At 40.5% G+C, this 20,252-nt stretch overlaps 1 protein-coding gene across 7 annotated transcripts in view; it reads right to left on the bottom strand.

Annotated features, from left to right (window-relative positions):
* The window catches only part of szt2 (SZT2 subunit of KICSTOR complex), a 421,207-nt gene that overhangs the window by 345,500 nt on the left and 55,455 nt on the right, over positions 1-20,252 (bottom strand). For 5 of the 7 annotated variants that reach the window (XM_033622785.2, XM_033622790.2, XM_033622786.2 and 2 more), the window contains exons 20-26: positions 19,360-19,477; positions 18,844-18,957; positions 14,134-14,337; positions 13,857-13,954; positions 11,128-11,266; positions 10,708-11,031; positions 10,291-10,498 (exon numbers count right to left, since the gene is read on the bottom strand). In XM_033622785.2, coding sequence (XP_033478676.2) covers positions 10,291-10,498; positions 10,708-11,031; positions 11,128-11,266; positions 13,857-13,954; positions 14,134-14,337; positions 18,844-18,957; positions 19,360-19,477 — 1,205 coding nt within the window. The remainder of the gene's footprint in view (positions 1-10,290; positions 10,499-10,707; positions 11,032-11,127; positions 11,267-13,856; positions 13,955-14,133; positions 14,338-18,843; positions 18,958-19,359; positions 19,478-20,252) is intronic. The other 2 variants (XM_033622787.2, XM_078169086.1) reach the window with 1 other exon arrangement.

Below are 20,252 nucleotides of genomic sequence, written 5' to 3'. Positions count from 1 at the left end.
AGCACAGACCAGCCTAGGATGGCAATAGTTTACCCAGATTATCTAAAACCACTTTCAGTCCAATAACAACAATGAATGTGTTCATCTGCATGAGAATCTTAGCTTTCAGTCTTATCCTTGTTTAGCTCGTGTTTTGGATCTGATGTTTAAATCTGGTTACTGTATCCCTATATACATGATCATAACAGTATCCTGGTTTTTGATTGTCAGCCTCCAGGTGTGTGTTGACCCCTGAACTAGGGCTGCACGATATATCTTTTGAACATCGCCATCACGATGTGCACATGTGCGATAGTCACATCGCAGGACATGCAATGTTTTCTCTTTTTTTATAGAACATGTAAACTTTTTGCTTCAGAAAAGCAGTTCTGAAGAAAGCTCCTTGCTCCGCTCCACTCGTCTCTCTCTCTCTCTCTCTCTCTCTCTAAGCACTAGCAGCCCCTCCCCCTCTCATGCACATGCTGCAGTCACACACTGAAAATGAGCGACATGCAAGTCCCCAAAAGAAGGTCAACGTCCAAAACATGGAACTATTTCAGATATAAAAAGATGATATCCCTAATGCTCTGTTTTAATCTCGAGTACAGAGACATGGCCTCCTGGATCCCTTTTATATACTAGCAATCTTCTTCATTCACAGATGAACCCCCTTATTTTAGAGTGTGACATGTTAGATCATTGACCTCAGCCTGGATTAATAGAAGGGTGTTATATGAATACAATGGTGTCATGGTGAGTGAATCTAATTCTTTCCAAATAGAGCTATTCAAGTCATCTGGTGAAAATTCTTGTATTTTTTAATATCGCAATATATATTGCAAAAAAACCCCGCAATGTCAGTTTTTTCCAATATCGTGTAGCCCTACCCTCAACATTTCAGCCAGTAAAGCCTGTTGAATTGAATTAAGCTGAATTGAAGTGCTCCAACACTCCGTTCCATTCCATGTTCCACCTCACATAAGAGACACAAAACTACAGGTGTGAGAGAGAGAGAGAGAGAGAGAGAGAGAGAGAGAGAGAGAGAGAGAGAGAAGCCCCTTCACACTGCCAGGTATTCCACGAATGTTGGGCCGATTTGCCGGCCAGCCGCGAGTGTTTATACACACAGAGGCGGAAAGACAAGTTGTCCGAGGTGCCCAATTTTCAGCCTCGAAGGGTAGTCATATTGGCGGAACCCTTACAGACCGAGGTGGTCTTCCCCAACGGGAGGGGCTGTTGATGACTTGTGGGAGGAGCTGTTGATGACGCGGCACATGCGAGCCACTGGTGGTGGATAAACAGGAAACAGCTGATAGCAGGAATTAGCGAGCAGCTAGTAGCAAGAGGGAAACACAAACCTGACAGACACTGTGAAGATGAGCAACTGGGAGACAAGGAATTGCGCGCCCTCCTTGCCCTCGCAAACGAAGAGGCCATTAACCATCAGATGACGGGGAGGGAGCGTATCTATGTTTCCCGGGTTCTATGTTCCCCAATTAACCCTGCAAAAAAGGTTCTATGTTCCCCGCTCAACCAAGCAGGAAACATAGAACCCTTTTTGTGTAAGCGGGGAACATAGAACCTTTTTAGCAGGGTTAAGTGGGGAGCATAGAAGTCGGGAAACATAGGGATGACCCCTGACGGGGACGGTGAAGAACAGGCTGATTTAGGAGAGAATCGCCACCTGACTAGACGCAGCTTCCCTCCCACGTCACTGTTTACGTCACACGCTGAGCTACACGTTTTGTTACTTGCTCACGCCCCCCATTGCCCCGAAAAAGGCACATTCTGTATAAACAAAAGTAGGCAGGCGGCAATTTTCCGCCCTCCCCGATTTTGTTTTTATACTGCCAATGCTGAAAAAAGACTGATTGGACTTTTCTGCAAATTTGCACAATTCCTATCTAAAAAGGGCTAGGACTGTTTGCGCTTTTATGCAGGTGTCGGTGGTGAAGTGGTGCACATGACTCATGCTATGCACGCACGGACGGACAGACAGACAGCCACGTATCTAAAACAGCTAATACATCTGGCTACATCTTTCCCACATCAAATATCCGTGATCGCCTTGACCCGCGTGCGTAAAAGCGCACACAATTCCGTGTCCTCCCACCGCGGATGCTGTGATTTGATGGCCCGGTACTCATTGTAGCTCACTCTTAGAAGACCCAATAATAGTAATAAGAAGAAGAAGAAGAAGTTACTGTGGACCTATATGCCATGCCTTTTAACAAAATTACCAGAAGAGTTCGCTGAAAAACAGGTAATGTCAGCCTGAATTATTCACGTGCGTCCCCGGTGAAAATCGCTGACATGCATGGGGAATACAGCTTCTACAGGCTCGCCATAGCTCACTGTCAGGACTCAGGGACCAGAATTCGGGATGGCGGACCGTCGGGATGGCGATATTTCGGTGTGGCGGCCTGTAACTGTTGGTTAAATGGCCCGTTCGGTTGGTATTGGGATGACTGGGGCTTTACTGGTATAATGCAATAGCACCACCCAGCGGTGAAACCCATGTACACGAAAAAAATGACCCACTCTAAATGTTTAGAGATTTTTGTACATGAACTTACCCCTACATTATACAGTATTTTTGTACTAAAAACATACTGGACAGGAACTGAAACCAAATAACGGCCTGGTGCAGGTCAGTGCCAAAAAAAAAAAAAAAAAAGCCTTGAGCAAATAGCCCCTGGTTCTTTTAAACGCCTGGGGTCAAAATCGATTTTGCGAAATAAACGCCAGGGCTACTATTTGGAAAAATATGGTATCTATGTGTTGTAAAAGCATTTTGCTCTGCTGCTGTAAACAGCCTGTCTAAATGATGTCTTGATGCCTGTCTGATTGTATGTGGGGTTTTTTTCTTCATGTCGGGATGTTAAGCTTGTATTTTCGGTCTCTGGAGACACTCCAATAAATTTGCCTATACAGTATTGTACCAAATTGGCCTTTGTTTTACTGTGTTTCATACACTGGACCCCTTGGTTATCTTCTAGAAAGGAGCTTGTAATTAATTTATTTTCTTTATTTTCTGTGAAGTTAAATAATGATAATTAAATGTCCGCTCGCTGTCCGTGGTGCTGAAATATGCACCGAAATAGGTCCGATGTTTTCACTGCTCTCACCAAGTCGTGCATTGCATGCAGACATGAGGTATTATGAATGTGAGAAACAGCTTCATGTCCTTTGAAACAGTTTTCAATAGCATAGTATGTACTTCTGACAGGTCAAAGACCAAAGTGAAGTTTTATATAAGTTCATATTTTTGAAACTCCATCATCAGTAGCTCTGTGACGTCATGTCATATCGCCATACCTTAGCTTTTGCTGAAACGACGCCCCTACCTACTTAATATCCATCTTCTTGGTGTAACGCTAGTGTCAGTTTGTGTCAGTGTAGCGAGTGTGACAGTTGGTTAATTAACAGTTGTGTTTATATTTTTAACACCTATGAGCAGAGTGATTTTACTGTTACATGTCCCAGTGATGTTATACTCTATGTCAGCGGTCACGGAATGCTTCTCGTCCAGTCAAATTACTCGGTCGGAACTAAATGTTGTATAATTAACTTTATGTCTTAGCCAAACAAAACACTTAAAATCAACACTATTTTACTACATTTTGTAATTTGTAGACTACTTAAGTAGCCAAACATACCCCATACATCACATCATGTGTGGCATATCCGATGTACACAGTTATTACTTCACTGTTTTGAGTTAGTATCCCTCAATGATGTTATCCATCGTGACTGAGAGATGAAGAGTATGGATTGTCGAAGGCTGAAACTGTACTCATTCACCCCATTACTGGACTTGGTATCTCATTATTTTGACTTAGCAAGTTATAATTTTGACTTAGTATCTCATTATTTTGACTTAGCAAGTTATAATTTTGACTTAGTATCTCATTATTTTTGACTTAGCATCTCATTATTTTGACTTAGTATCTCATTATTTTGACTTAGTAAGTCATAATTTTGACTTAGTATCTCATTATTTTGACTTAGTAAGTCATTATTTTGACTTAGTATCTCATTATTTTGACTTATTAGATCTTATTTTTTTCCATCAAGTGGCAGAAATGGGATTCCATAGCGGTCAGTGCCGGTGCGGTGTTGCTGCAGGAGGATGCGGCAGGTGTCGAGCATCCTGTCAGCTATTTCTTGCGAAAATTTAACACTCACCAGCTTCGTTATTCGACCATAGAAAAGGAGACGCTCGCCCTACTATGGTCACTCCAGCATTTCGAGGTGTATCTTGGGTCTTGTAGTCTCCCCATCGTCGTTTACACCAACCATAACCCCCTCGTATTCCTTGCACGCATGTACAATCACAACCAACGTCTCATGCACTGGGCCCTGTTGGTTCAAGAGTGGAACCTTGTGATTAAGCATAAGAAAGGGGCCGATAATGTCGTAGCCAACACCCTGTCCCGTGTGTAGTCTGTTCAGTAACAAATCCGGCAGGTTTGTATTTATGTGGGGGGGGTGTTACGGTCTCCGGACCTTAGTACATTTATTTTCTGTGTTTAATGTGCTATGCACGTCATTGTGGGAGCTATTCGGCCAGCACTTGTCAATCATTTATGTGTGTGTCTAATTGTCTGCTTTTCTGGAGGAAATCCCTGGCGAACCACACCTCCAGCCTGCCCTCCTCTGATGCTGTTCAGTGTTCCCCTGCTTGCTGGTCAGCCGGCCTCCTCGCTGTCGTCATCGGTTCCGGCCAATCACGGCTTCACCGGCCTCTCGTCCGAACCTTTAAAAGCTGCACGGCGTCAACGGCAATCGGCGGCTGTGATTTAATCTGAGCAGTCCGCCTCGCTCCGTTTGTGTTTTCAATTGCTGTAATCTGTTAGTTGTTGTATCTGGGGAATCTGTGGGCTTTAGGATTTAGCTCCTTAGCCTAGCCACACATCCTTTTTCACACACACGTAGATTGTTTGCTGTATAGATCACTAGATTTATGGGTGTCGGTTGAGTGTGTTTTGTTTGACAGGTAAGTGATAGAGCAGACAGGCAGATATGTTTTGGTTTTGTTATTCTGGGTGGCCTTCCACCACCGTTAGTTAGCTGGGGTGTTTATTTTGTTGGTGACAGGTCAGAGTTTTGTTTTAATTGTTTTATGGTTTGCCGTCACCCGCAGCCCTTCCCTGAGTTTGTTATACCTTAAATGTAATTCACCGCTGAGGCTCCTTTCTTGAGGTCCGATTTCCGGGTTGTGTTGCAGAGCCTGTGAGCGTGTTTTCTTTTTGTGTGCCGCTGTCTTCAAAAGCGTAGCTTGTATCGTTAATTTATATTGTGTACAAATAAACGGCAGCTTGCCTTATTTACTTTACTTTCATTGTCTGGTTTTATGTTGCTTCCCTTACCCCTAGACTCATACTGGGTTGTAACACCAGACCTGACTGCTGATCAACGAGACCAAGCTGAAGCACGGGGTGGTAAATCCAGGGAAGATGCTGATTACTTTCAATAATGAAATGCAAGCCTTCAATACCCCATCTGAAGCTATGGACTTCTACATGAAGGTGATCCAGCCAGCTTTGAAGAATGACTAGCAGACTGTGTGGTTTTGCCTGAAATACAGGTATGGAATTTGGTCATGAACTGCGCCAGAGACAAAACAAAAAAAAAAAAAGGAATACAGTAAATATTTTGCTGTTTTTTTGTTAACTTGGATGGACAATACAGTATAGTACATAGTACATATAGTACATTTGTGATCTGTTTGTGATTTTCCCCCTTAATTTAATTTACTTAGAAGTAGAGGGGACAGAATAAAGTTACTGAATTAGTTTTATACTGTCTAGTACCTTTTCATATTTAGGGGCACAATGGGAATATAAAGGGGAACGCTGATGAAGCTGAAGGTATGGGGAGGCAGACGGGAGAAGTCACAGAAATAGGGAAAAATGATGTGAATAATTATGAATGGTTGACTCCCTTTGGTGGGTTTTGGGAAAAACAGCTGGGGAATGACATGGGGAAGTGGCCTGAGGGTAGAATTTACTTTATTTTATTTTTATTTTACTTTATGTGTACAGTTTTTGGGTTGTTACAGTCCCCCTCATTTCGCATACAAGTAATGTCACATAAGTTGTGCAGCAAAGTTAATATGGAAACAGGTTCACCAAATCATTTTAATACACAGTCAAGGATTAACTTAAAAGTATTATCTTGGAATGTCCAGGGGATTAATAACCAGACTAAGAGTATAGGGTGTCTTGATGTTATTGGCAGACAAGGTGCGCACATTGCATTACTTCGAGAAACCCTGAATATACAACATATTCACAAAATAGGAAATAATGCGTATAAAGTAGTTGCTTCATCTTCTGCCAATAAAAAAACAAAGGGAATTATAATATTGCTTCGCAATAATCTCAAACTACATGTAATTGCTAAAGGGCAAGATGAAGAAGGTAGAATAGCTTTTATAAAAACAATTTTTTGTGAGAAAATAGCTTTTCTGTCAGTATACACACCAAATATGTATGAACCTGCTTTATTTGCTAAATCATCTAGCATCTTGGGTGATATGACTGATTATCAATTAATTTTTGGAGGAGATATGAATTCTGTGTTTGATCCTTTGATGGATCGCTCTAAAATAACTAGTACTGGCTCTCTCAACTTTAGCATTATCTAATATGGCAACAAATTATGCCATGGTAGATGTTTGGAGAGTGTATCATCCAGACAGGAAGCAATTTAGTTTTTTCTTAGCTAGACATCGAACATACTCCAGAATTGATTATATTTTGATGTCAACTAAGATTATTTATTTGGTGCAGAAGACAGAAATTGTATCCATGTCTATTTCTGATCATCATGCTAATTTATGCACAGTAGAATTTCCTAATACTCCAAATCGGGCCCCTAGATGGAGATTTAATTTAACATTATTATAGAATGGAAAGTACTGCAAGCAGTTTCGATTAGCTTTACGGGAATTCTTGGATCTCAGTGAGAATTCTGTGAATGATGTAAGGTTCTTATGGGATGCTACCAAAGGTCTCATTAGAAATAATACTATAGCATTTGCCTGTGGTCTCAATAAGACAAATCTTAAAAAAATCACAGATCTATATAGTATATTCAAGCTAGACTGACTGCAGAGCAGCAGAGTAATTTTGATCCTGAAAAATGAAATTGAATTATCCAAAGTAAAAGCAGAATTAAATGCATTACTTACACGAAGAGCTGAGTTTCTAGTTCATGGAGCGAGGCAAATAGAATATTTGGATGGAAGTCACCCCAGTTTTCTGTTAGCTAGCAAAATACGTGAAAATGATCGAATGGCTGATATTTCAGCGATTATGTCCAATGATGGTGTTCTACTGTATGACCCATTACTAATTATTCGTGAATTTCAACATTTTTATATGAAAACAATATTCTTCAAAAGAACAGTGTACAAAAAATAATTTTGACATTTTTGTTGAAGGGATTAATTTACCCACTCTTTCCAGTGAGGACGCAAGATTATTAGATTCTCCTATAACGTTAGATGAATTATATGCTGCATGAATTGGGTCCTTTATTATTACATATGATACAAACATCTATACATAAAGGTGAATTTAATAGAAATGTGAATACCGCAATTATCTCTGTTTTGCATATAAGGCGTCTCCTCCACATTATACATTTTAGTCAGACGATATCATCACCATGTGCAGTTTTATCCGTCAACGCAGAAAAAGCCTTTGACCTGCTTCAGTGGTCATATTTGTGGTACACACTGCAGCATATGGGATTTGGGAAAATGTTCATAAATACGCTTAAAATTTTATATGCTAACCCAATGGCCGTGGTCTTAACGGGCAATCAGTGTTCTCCACAGTTTGCCATTGCTCAGGGTACCCGTCAGGGGTGCCCTGTGTCAGCACTCCTATTTGTTTTATCCCTTAAGCCGCTAGCCCAAGAAATACGAAATTCGCAAGAGCTGGAGGGAATAACAGTAAAAGACACAATTCATAAGACATCTTTGTATGCAGATGATTTGATAATATATCTGGACCAGGTACCAACTTCTCTTTCAATTGTTTTAAATATACTGAAGGAATTTGGTTCTATTTCTGGTTATAAGATCAATCTGGGAAAGTCTTCTTTGCTGCCCTTAAATGCGGTGCTGAAGAGTATTAACACAAATTCTAGTAGTGTCTAATTTTAGATACTTGGGACTTGACATTTACTCTTTCTTGGAGAAAACAGTGATGAAAAATTACAAAAAACTTTCAAATTCTATTATAGAGAATTTAAGTAAGTGGTCAAAACTAACAATATCATTAACAGCTATAATCTCTATCGTAAAAATGAATTTACTTCCTCGGATTACCTTTTACTGTAGTATGTTACAAATGCCCCCATTAGCAGGTTATTGGAATAAATTACAGAACCATGTATCAAAGTTTATATGGAAAGGACAAAAACCAAGGATTAAAACTACAATACTTCAGCGTGATAATAGATCAGGTGGCTTAAATGTCCCAAATTTTGAATTGTATTATTTATCTTTTATGCTTCGTTCATTGGAAAAGTGGTTCGAAGATGAGTTAAAGACCCCTGGGTCCAATTAGAAACACATATCATCACATATCACAAACATATCACCATATACTTTTAAAGATGTTCTTTTTTCAGGTCTATCATATAAGCAATGTAGTACTAAATTTGGACCAATAATAGGACATTCGATTCATACTTGGCAGCATTGTGTAAAGATAGGCCACTGGGAAACAAAGTGGCATGTAGATATCCCAATATTTAATAACACTATTTTACAAATAGGTGGAAAACCCATATAGTTCCCAAAGTGGCAAAACACTGGTATTCATACTCTCTCAGATATCTATAATAATAATGGCCTACGGTCATTTCAAGATCTGAAAGACATTTTTAATTTACCTGGGTCTTCCTTCTTTTTTTATTTACAATTGCGCACAGCCATGCGTACATATGGGGTACCATGGACCCAGCCAGTACCTATTCACCCAATGGATACATATGCTATGGGAATGCCCAGAGGTTAACACCCTCTGGATGCAAGTAACAAGAACTTTATCAAATATATTGGAATTAATTATACCCTTCATATTATTTTATTGAACGATGATTCTTCGCTTGCTCTATCAAGCCATCAAAGAAAGACTCTTTTTTTGTGGATTAAATGCAGCAAAAGAAATAGTAGTAATGAGATGGAAACATCCACAAGATTTAAATATATGTTACTGGCAGTCATCTTTTTATTCTAATCTTTCCATAGAAGTGGCAATAGGTAGAATAAGGGGCATTAAAGCTGAAGTAACAGAAGCTCTTCTTCTAATAATGGAAAAATTGAAATCACAATAACTAGCATGTGTAGAGATTACTGATGTCTGTTTATGGTCGTATATGGTGTACGCCTAAAATAATATGAATATGTCATCCTTTATATGTGTATGTGTATGCACATGTGTATAATGTTGCATGTTGCATATGTTTTTTTTTTTTGTTTTTTTTTTTAAATTGGGGGTACACTTGGATTATACATTGAATCTGGATGAACAAGTTACTCAGTTTAAGACCAGAATCTTCATTCCATTGAGGGCTGGTTTTAAAACACAGATTTAAATCAATGTAAAACATAAGGATGAGTTTTTCTTCATTGTGTGTGGGGGTAAAGAGTAGGGTTTAAACTTTTATTTGGATTATAGGAGGATAAGTGAAGGTACAGTATATAAACATTTTGAGTATCGCTCAAATTTATTTTGTATTGCTATTCATCTAATTTACGTAAATACATTATATGCTTAATGTTTTTGTGGATACCTTCAAGTACAGATGTAGATATGGCATGTATTGTCAATACTGTATTTTTTCAGTTGTGATGTTTCCTCCATGATGAAAACAAAAAGATTTGTCACCAAAAAAAAAAAAAAAAAAAGAAATTACTTTGCCGAGTACAATACTGTTATTACGGATAACAATGATTGCCACGACTACAAAATACTATTTATATTGATAACACGGTATATTTACAATAATGGCAAATTCTTACTGCAAAGATCAGTGCTGTTCACTATCTTACTTCTATTTTAGCAATTAGCTGATGGTCAGTATCTATCTGAACTTCGTGTTCCAGTGGCGCTGATCACAGATGGTGGTTCTGCTGCAGGACAGGCCAGCTGGAATGTGATGTCTGGAAAGTGTATTTCCTCTCATATGATTAGACTGATCAAATGTGTAATTCCTTAAAACCTTTTTTCAAATAGGGACCTGTTATATTTCTTTTAAGATGTGAACCCTGCCTTTGTCTTTCAGTACCTGAAGAAAATGTCCCTAGGTTGGCGGCTGGAGTTGGGATGTACCAGTTGCTCCTTCAGGTGCTCCAGAGAGCAGTTGTAGACATAGACTGGACACTTTAATTGGCTGCTGTCGCTGGTGTTCTGCTGGGAGACCTGCCTGATGAAGCTGATGTGTAAATCTGCCTTCTGCGGCTCAGAAAATTGGACCCCTTCTTTTTCTACCAGATCTGGAAAGATAGAAAGGTGGATATTTTTCTTAATTTATTTTCTCTGGCTCAGCTTACCTTTTGTGTGTAAAATACATGTGGTGCCAACATAGATTTCAATGTGTGTCAGTTAACAAGTTTGTGGTGTTGCTTTAGCCCTAAACCTGTCTTTAACTAGAAGATACCAATTTGCTTTTGATTACAACTCTGGATAAGTGTGTTAAACCGACCTGAGCCTGGGGCCCCAGACTCTGTCTCTGACACTCTGCTGTCCCAGCTGTGCTGGTCAAGGACCAGGGAATCAGCGGCTCCAGTCTGGCCCTCAGACTGTGGTGAGAGCACAGGGGATCTGGCAGTGAAGAGTCCGTTGCTGAAGCTCCTTTGCAGTTTACTGGCCATACTGAGGCCCGACTCAGACCTCTCCAGCCCGCTGATGGAGCCAGATAGGGAGTCAGCCTGAGATTTGTTGCTAGGAGTCAAAGTGTCATCCTCCTGTGTATTAACATTACTCTGAGGCTCTGTCTCCAGCCCTGACACCATCAACATCAGAACATCTGCAACATACACATAATATCCACATTTAACTCTTTTTTGAACACATTGTTCATAATACATATGAAACCACATAATAGTAAAAATCCAAGATGTACCAGTGAAGGAGGCAGGGAGAAAGGTGAGGAGAATCTGCTGGGAGTTGATGTATTTGGCGTAGCACCTCCACTGTGGCACAGAGCAGCTCCTCTCCCCCAGCAAAGGCTCTTCACCCACAAGGTCTGCATTACTGAAACTCTGTCAAAGACAGAGAGGAAACATATGTTTACTGTATCACTGCACTGCAAGAACTCAGTAAGAGTTTTTTACATTAGTTTTACATTTACAAATAGCTCCTGTCAAGAAATATTCAGGGCTGATCTGATCAGATCGGATCGATGGATGAGAGGAGCAGCTGCTGCAAGTGAATGTAAACTTTAAGGCCCAGCTGAATCAACGGTTAAGTTTCACTTTCAGTGTCCATGACATTCTGCTGCTCCATCTCTACCATGAGTGCACTCTGCACTCAAACAGTGTGGTGCTATAAATAACCGAATGACCTACAGTACAGGCCAAAAGTTTGGACACACCTTCTCATTCAATGCATTTTCTTTATTTTCATGACTATTTACATTGTAGATTCTCACTGAAGGCATCAAAACTATGAATGAACACATGTGGAGTTATGTACTTAACAAAAAAAGGTGAAATAACTGAAAACATGTTTTATATTCTAGTTTCTTCAAAATAGCCACCCTTTGCTCTGATTACTGCTTTGCACACTCTTGGCATTCTCTCCATGAGCTTCAAGAGGTAGTCACCTGAAATGGTTTTCCAACAGTCTTGAAGGAGTTCCCAGAGGTGTTTAGCACTTGTTGGCCCCTTTGCCTTCACTCTGCGGTCCAGCTCACCCCAAACCATCTGGATTGGGTTCAGGTCCGGTGACTGTGGAGGCCAGGTCATCTGCCGCAGCACTCCATCACTCTCCTTCTTGGTCAAATAGCCCTTACACAGCCTGGAGGTGTGTTTGGGGTCATTGTCCTGTTGAAAAATAAATGATGGTCCAACTAAACGCAAACCGGATGGGATGGCATGTCGCTGCAGGATGCTGTGGTAGCCATGCTGGTTCAGTGTGCCTTCAATTTTGAATAAATCCCCAACAGTGTCACCAGCAAAACACCCCCACACCATCACACCTCCTCCTCCATGCTTCACAGTGGGAACCAGGCATGTGGAATCCATCCGTTCACCTTTTCTGCGTCTCACAAAGACACGGCGGTTGGAACCAAAGATCTCAAATTTGGACTCATCAGACCAAAGCACAGATTTCCACTGGTCTAATGTCCATTCCTTGTGTTTCTTGGCCCAAACAAATCTCTTCTGCTTGTTGCCTCTCCTTAGCAGTGGTTTCCTAGCAGCTATTTGACCATGAAGGCCTGATTGGCGCAGTCTCCTCTTAACAGTTGTTCTAGAGATGGGTCTGCTGCTAGAACTCTGTGTGGCATTCATCTGGTCTCTGATCTGAGCTGCTGTTAACTTGCCATTTCTGAGGCTGGTGACTCGGATGAACTTATCCTCAGAAGCAGAGGTGACTCTTGGTCTTCCTTTCCTGGGTCGGTCCTCATGTGTGCCAGTTTCGTTGTAGCGCTTGATGGTTTTTGCGACTCCACTTGGGGACACATTTAAAGTTTTTGCAATTTTCCGGACTGACTGACCTTCATTTCTTAAAGTAATGATGGCCACTGGTTTTTCTTTAGTTAGCTGATTGGTTCTTGCCATAATATGAATTTTAACAGTTGTCCAATAGGGCTGTCGGCTGTGTATTAACCTGACTTCTGCACAACACAACTGATGGTCCCAACCCCATTGATAAAGCAAGAAATTCCACTAATTAACCCTGATAAGGCACACCTGTGAAGTGGAAACCATTTCAGGTGACTACCTCTTGAAGCTCATGGAGAGAATGCCAAGAGTGTGCAAAGCAGTAATCAGAGCAAAGGGTGGCTATTTTGAAGAAACTAGAATATAAAACATGTTTTCAGTTATTTCACCTTTTTTTGTTAAGTACATAACTCCACATGTGTTCATTCATAGTTTTGATGCCTTCAGTGAGAATCTACAATGTAAATAGTCATGAAAATAAAGAAAACGCATTGAATGAGAAGGTGTGTCCAAACTTTTGGCCTGTACTGTATATGTTGAAATAACAATACAAAATCTTTTTGTGGTGGCAGGTGATAGATGTTTTAATCGTGGCGGGCCACCACAAATAAATTAATGTGCGTGAAACCCTGACCACTCATTGATTTATAAACAGTCATTCTGTGGGTGAAGTATTCCTTTAACCTTCTTCCCATACTGTAGACCTACTTTGGTCTCAGATCTTAATAGTAAAGCCGTATCTTTAGAAAGGAAATACTGTAAACAGGTCGGTAGAACAGATGGTTTAAATTTTTAACATGATATAGGGACCATGTGTTCCCTCTCAGACTACCCTGAAGGAGTTACACTTAGATGCAAATGTGTTTAGTTTTGCCATAAATGCCAATGTTGATGATATAAATATGCCCTATTAGTGCCAGTTGGATAAACATCATATGTTTTAGAACATATAACATGTATAAGAATGAATGTATTACTTATACAAAATCAAATTGTGATATTGTGCTATATACTGTATAATGTCTATAAAAACTTAAGTAAATTACTTACTATTATGGCCAATACAAAATCAAATTGTGATATTGTGCTATATACAGTATAATGTCTATAATTACTTAAGTAAATTACTTCCTATTATGGCTTAATACTTGAATGTGCATTAAGGTTTGCTGATAGATGAGATTACCTGTAAAGTGCTGGTAGATCCCATCACCTCTTTGCTGCTGCCAGTGGTGTGGAATGACGTTAGGGTGTCCTGTCTGTCTGGAGGCTTCACAAACTCCTCTGACATAAAGCACAACATAAGAGGCATAAATTGTGATACATTAGAAGACAGTAGGTCATCAGGAAGCCCTTCCTGTATAAAACTGTATGCAAAGCAGTACATGTCATCACACTCTCACAAAGTCACATACAATAGCTAGTACAATAGCTGATGGTAAGATGCAGAGACATGTACTGACCTTTAATAACAGGTAAGGAGAAAGGAGCAACAAAACCGTCTCGTTCTCGCTCTAAGATATGCTGCATGAAGGCAGCATGGTCGCTGTCAGCTAACGGGATCTCTCGGTCACTAAGCTCATGCTCCAGGCTGCTGTGGAAGAGACTAAGCAGGAGCTCGTTGGGCAGACAGGGGGAGCTGTAAATCTGCTCCTCATTCTCCACTGCTACAGAGAAAAAGGTGAAGACACACATGACAACAAGAAACACTTCCTAGATCTTAGAAAAGAAAATGGTATTCCTGGAATTTCCCAGTATTTTCTTAATTGCATCATAAATTTCTTATGTACATCTGCTGCAGTAGGTGATATACGGGCGGGGAGGTCAGCCCCCTTATAAGCAAAATGACCAAAATCTGTCCCCCTTGTTAACCTGCCATTCTATCCATACCCAGAATTATAACTAATAAATAACTGAATATAAACAAATAAATAATTACTACATAATTTCAATTCTAACCGGCACAAAACATATAGCACAGGTTTAGTGACCAATGCTCACACACGAAATGTATGCATAAAATCATCTCATGTGATACTACTCAGCCAATCAAAAATATTCATTATGATTCAAGTAAGTGAGATACACACAGGAGAGAGAGGAGCTGAAAAATTATTCTGGGATTATTCTCCTGGAGTTGTAGTCCCACTTTCTTTCCATAGTCCCTTTCTGCCTCTCTGACTGCTCTTCTTACATTGCTTACATTTATAATGTCCATGTTTCCAGACTGCAGTCCTAATTTGTAAGCTGCTAAATTTGTTTACATACTTTGACCTCAATGAAACAATGGTTGCTGTTACCAGAGGAGTATTCCAGGTAGGAGGTTCAACAAACTCTGAGTCTGACCCTGAACTCTGAGTTGATTTACTCTGAGATGGGAAACTCTGAGTATCCGGTTCCAGAACAGCTGATCTGAGTTAGTTCAGTCAGCTCTGAGTATGTTCACTCTGAGTTAAGCCGACAATAAAAAGCCATCATCAATGGAGCTCCGACTCCACGATTCACCATGGCAACAGGTAAATAAAAGACAGCGCCTCCATTTTAATCCAGTGGATGCAGAGATATTAATGCATGTGTAGCAGACGGTGCACGTTTATCTTTAAAAGAAGAGCCTGAGTCAGAGCGAGGAAAGTGTAAATAAGTTAACCATAAAGTTAATAAAAAAGTTGATTCATCATTTATCAGACTTACATTTCCTTAATGAAGATAAAGTGGTGGAATCTGACTGTGTATCAGGCTGTAGATACATTACATTATATTAATAATATATAATAATATATTTGTTCAGATTTAATCTGATGGGGAAAAACACAGGAGGCAGAAGATTTAAAACATATAGGCTAGGCTATAGATCAAAGACATAAAGACATGACTGTAAACTCACAGTCTGACCCAGTAATAATATGTTTGGTGATTTGCGCTTGAAAAGACGTTGAGGTTAAAATACAGTAGATTTTAAAATGTTGCACATCTATTTGTATCTTGACTCAACAGCATTCAGTGACTTTATTTCAGCTATGAATGTAGTAAATTTAAAGACAGTGAAATGCTGCACCATTGCTCACTCAGAAATATTAACATATAAACATATAATCCCCAATATTAGGCTATAGGAATTATGTTCCATCAGTGCGACCAATGACATCAGTGACAGAGATCATTAGTCATTGATACTACGTGTCTATACCGATTTTTAAAATTTAAATAATTAGACCTACACATTATGTGCAATAAACATTTGCATTAAACCGACAGTCTGATCCTTGTGCACAGTGTTATACAAAATAATAATAAATATAAAAAGGACAGAGGTTTGATTCTGAGCTGAGGGTGAATTCTCCCTGTGTAATATTTGAATGTTAAGACAAAAGCTGATGTCCAAAGAAATGATTGATGTGCATAAATTCAGTAACTTAAGACAGTCCTGAGTAACAAACTAATATCCAGCAGGATTTAGACTGTGACAGACGGTAAATCTCAAGCTTTGACACGGACTGAATGAATGAGGAAATGAAACAGCGTGTAAGAGGGAGGAGACAGAGAAACACTCAGGGTTTATTGAAGAAAACCTGTCAGCGAGCAGGTTAGGTTCACAGAGTCTGTTGCCATGGTGACTGACTCAGAGTTTGATTTACCTCTCTTTCTGGAACTGAAAACCCAGAGTTTCCCTCATTTCAGGGTTAACATAGATAACACAGAGTTTTCACTAAACCTGCTTTCTGGAATACCCCTCAGATGGGGTTTGTAATTCAGCTCAGCAGCCGCCTCTAAACGCTGTTAAACAGTGGTCTAGAGTCTTAATTCCCCTTGTGACGCAGTCAGTATGTTGATGGAAGTCAGGCATAACCTTCATAAGGCTCACACGATTGAAGTCTCAAGCAACAATTAGCACAGCGTCAGGATTAGCAGTCTGTTAGCAGTTCAGGTCTTTGCACAGATCCGACAGGGCAGCCTCTGTATTTGCTTGTGGTGGAATGTAGACTGCTGTGATAATGATCAATGTGAATACCCTCAGATTGAAGTGCAGTCAATAGCTCCAGGTCAGGTGAGCAGGAACAGGATAGCAGTTTAATATTCCTGCTGTCACACCAGCTCTTATTCACCAGAAAGCACACACACCTCTTCCCCCTTTTTCCCAGGAGTCCACTGTTCTGTTACATCAATATATGGAAAAATAGCCACCCAGTTGAATGGCGCTGTCCAGCACTTTAGGATTTACGCGACTCAAAAGAATTAAGGGAACACTTTATAGTCACAGAATAACACCAAGTCACTTCGGGAAATCAATCTGTCCATTTGGGAAGCACAAGTGATTGTGAATCAGTTTCACCTGCTTTGGTGCAAATGAAAGTGACAACAGGTGCAATGGTGAGGCAAAAGCAAGACTACTCCAAAAAGGGAATGGTTTTACATATGGTAGCCACAGACCGTTGCTCTCTCCTTATCCTTCCTGACTGATTCTTCTCTAGTTTTGTGTTCTGCTAGTGTCCTTGTCACTACTGGTAGCATAAGGCAGTACCTACAGCCCAATCAGGTTTCACAGGTAGTCCAGCTCCTCCAGGATGACACATCCATACATGCAGTCACAAGAGTGTTTGCTGTCTCTCCCAGCACAGTCTCAATAGCATGGAGGAGATACCAGGAGACTGGGGGTTACACCAGGAGAGCTGGATAGGGCCCTTGAATGGCATCGACTCAGCAGCAGGACCAGTATCTGGTCCTTTGTGTGTTAAGGAACAGAGGGGGCACTGCCAGAGCTCTACAATATGACCTCCAGCAGGCTACTGGTGTGCATGTTTCTGACCAAACTGTTAGTAACAGACTCTATGAGGGTGGCATGAAGGCCAGACATCCTCTGGTGGGACCTGTGCTCACAGCCCAGCACAGTGCAGCTTGATTAGCATTCTCCAGAGAAAACCAGAATAGTCAGGTCCACCATTGGCACCGCCTCTAACATTATCTGGATGACGAAGGCATTGATGCCATTGACTGGCCCTCTCATTCCCCTGACCTAAATCCATTTGAGCACCTATGGGACATTATGTGTTGGTGCATCCAACGCCACCGAGTACCGCCACAGACTGTCCAGGAGCTCAGTGATGCCCTGATCCAGGTCTGTGAGGAGATCCCCTGGGACACCATCAACACACTCATCAGGAGCATGCCCACACGTTGTCAGTAGTGCATACAGGCATGTGGGGGCCATATACACTACTGAGTCACATTGTGTTGCTGTGATAAAATCCATCTGAGTTTGATCAGCCTGTGAATTCATTTTTTTACTTAGATTTTTGATGTGATTTTTAATCCAGCCCTCAGTGAGTTGATGATTTTGGTTTCCACTGACTGTTGTTAAGTCACTTTGATCTCAACAAATTATACAATGTACATCAATAAAGAGTTTCAACTTGAATAATGTGTTCATCAAGATCTGATGTGTGGTTTAAGTGTTCCCTTATTTTTTGAGCAGTGTAGTTTTGATGAAACAAAACACATTACAGTTCCTGATATCCTGCTGGAAACTGATACAGGCACTGAGATCACCCATTTTATTATGGAGAACCTGTACATTAGCTAGCAGTAGCATTTATATTGCCGAGATCTCAGCTGGTGTTTAACCACTCCTCATTTGCCTCAGCGCCTCTTCCGATGAAGAGACGGTGCTGCTCGTCCATGCAGTCAGAACTGTAGGTATTGCTCGTCTTTTCCACTTTTCCTCAATGTGTTCTCTTATGTTTACATTTGAAAACTTCCATCAGTCAGTTAGTTAGCAGAATCAGCAGGAGAAGAGTTCACAAAGCGGTGAGCTGATTTCCTTATCCTCATAAGTCACCTAAAGTCATATGTTACCATCATTGTCCAATATTAATCATAAAAAGCACAGCTGATATTTGTAAATAAACTTAAATACCATAGATAAACAGAAAATTTAAGCAGTTGACAGAGGCGACAGAGGCATCTGGCAAAGTCTGTACCTAGCAACCTGTTCATAGCCAGCATATCTCATCATATGTTCCAAGCAGGAAGTGGTTTGTACATTTTTTTGTCTACTTTTTTACTTGATTAGATTGATTGATTTTACTATGATTCAGTGCCATATAAGAGTTAAATCATATATCATTCTCATTGTTGAAAACTGTGAAGTGTGCAGTTGAACACTATGAGTATTGTACCTGTACTGAATGTGAGGAAGAAGATTTCCACCTGCTGGCATTTTGGGAGCAGCTGAATGAGGTCAAACTGGAAAGGAACCATGTGAATACTGTCCTCAGAGGCCAGGGCTTCTCCTGCACACACAATCATGTGCAATCAAATTCATTCTTGAGTATCCAAAAGCTTTGCCCTTCAAATAGAGCAACACACAGATTTTACACCACACAGAATACACAATTTCGACAGAGCCATTAGCTACAAGAGACAGGTATTAGTACAACACAAATATATTGATGCACTGGCAGAAACATAACAAATCCACTTATTTCCAACTGCTTCCATTCTGTGTGTGTCTGTGTGTGTGTGTGTGTGTGTGTGTGTGTTTTAATTACTTTTAATCTACCATTAATAAAACTGAACCATTCCTGCACTGTTGCCTCACATTAAAAGCATCCTAGCAGCTCAAAGGCCAGAATTCTTCCTATGCTGGAGGTTTGAAAAATTGTGAATTTCTGGACTGCAGAGTGTTTTATTACCTGTCACATCCTTGGGTCTAGCTGGCAGTGAGCAGACCTGGTCTTTATTCTGACACAACTGGCTCAAATGCTCAAAGGTCATCATGGTGGACATACAGGCCAGATCCTTTGGATAGATCTATAACAACAGATCAGGTCACTATTAAACACAACCTCATAGGTCTTAAAATAACCTCACACACAGATGACATGTTGTCACAACAGTAAACTGAGCTCTTTGTAGGCACACACAGATCACATAGAAGGTGTTTTGTAGGTTGTAAAATAATGCACTGCTTTTTTTTTTAAACTAAATGCCACTAGTGAAAAAAAAAAACTTGCTTCGCCTTTTTATTGTTGCCAGGCAACCACGCAATCACCTCCTTACTCTAACCTTCCAGTGTAATCAGTTCACCATTAATTTCATTATTATATTCAACGGTAATTAGTATCTAGTTACTAAAATGGACAGGCAGGCAGTACTTGCTGCAGCTCTGGTTGAGGGTGAGAGGCTGTCAGCAAATATGTTTTTGGGCACAGGGAAACCGAGAACTGTGAGGGTACATGAGACCCTAAAACAAAAGGGCGAATCACGGGGAGTACCATCAGTCATTCCAGGTACTTTGCCTCGATTTTGGCCATTTCCAGGCATATTTTAGGATGACTCGAGGGCAGTTTGACAACCTGCTGTCTATCGTCAGGCCGTATAGCACTGGGCATCCAGCAACCGCTACCACCAGTTTCTCCTCCATTGTTTACCAACTGTAAACTTGTTGTCGTGACCACCACAGAAGGCCTGTCTCTCAAATCATCCAACTGGACCATGGAAAAAAAGATGATGAAAAAATAGGTGACGTGGGTGTTTTTCCGCTTTAAGTTGAAGTTTTTTCAACTCAAGGAGTTCAAAGCGATCC

This window comes from Epinephelus lanceolatus, chromosome 6, assembly GCF_041903045.1.
Source record: "Epinephelus lanceolatus isolate andai-2023 chromosome 6, ASM4190304v1, whole genome shotgun sequence".
NCBI lineage: Eukaryota > Metazoa > Chordata > Actinopteri > Perciformes > Serranidae > Epinephelus > Epinephelus lanceolatus.
The sequence above is the reverse complement of the archived record's forward strand: the minus strand, read 5'-3'. Positions and strand labels throughout refer to the sequence as shown.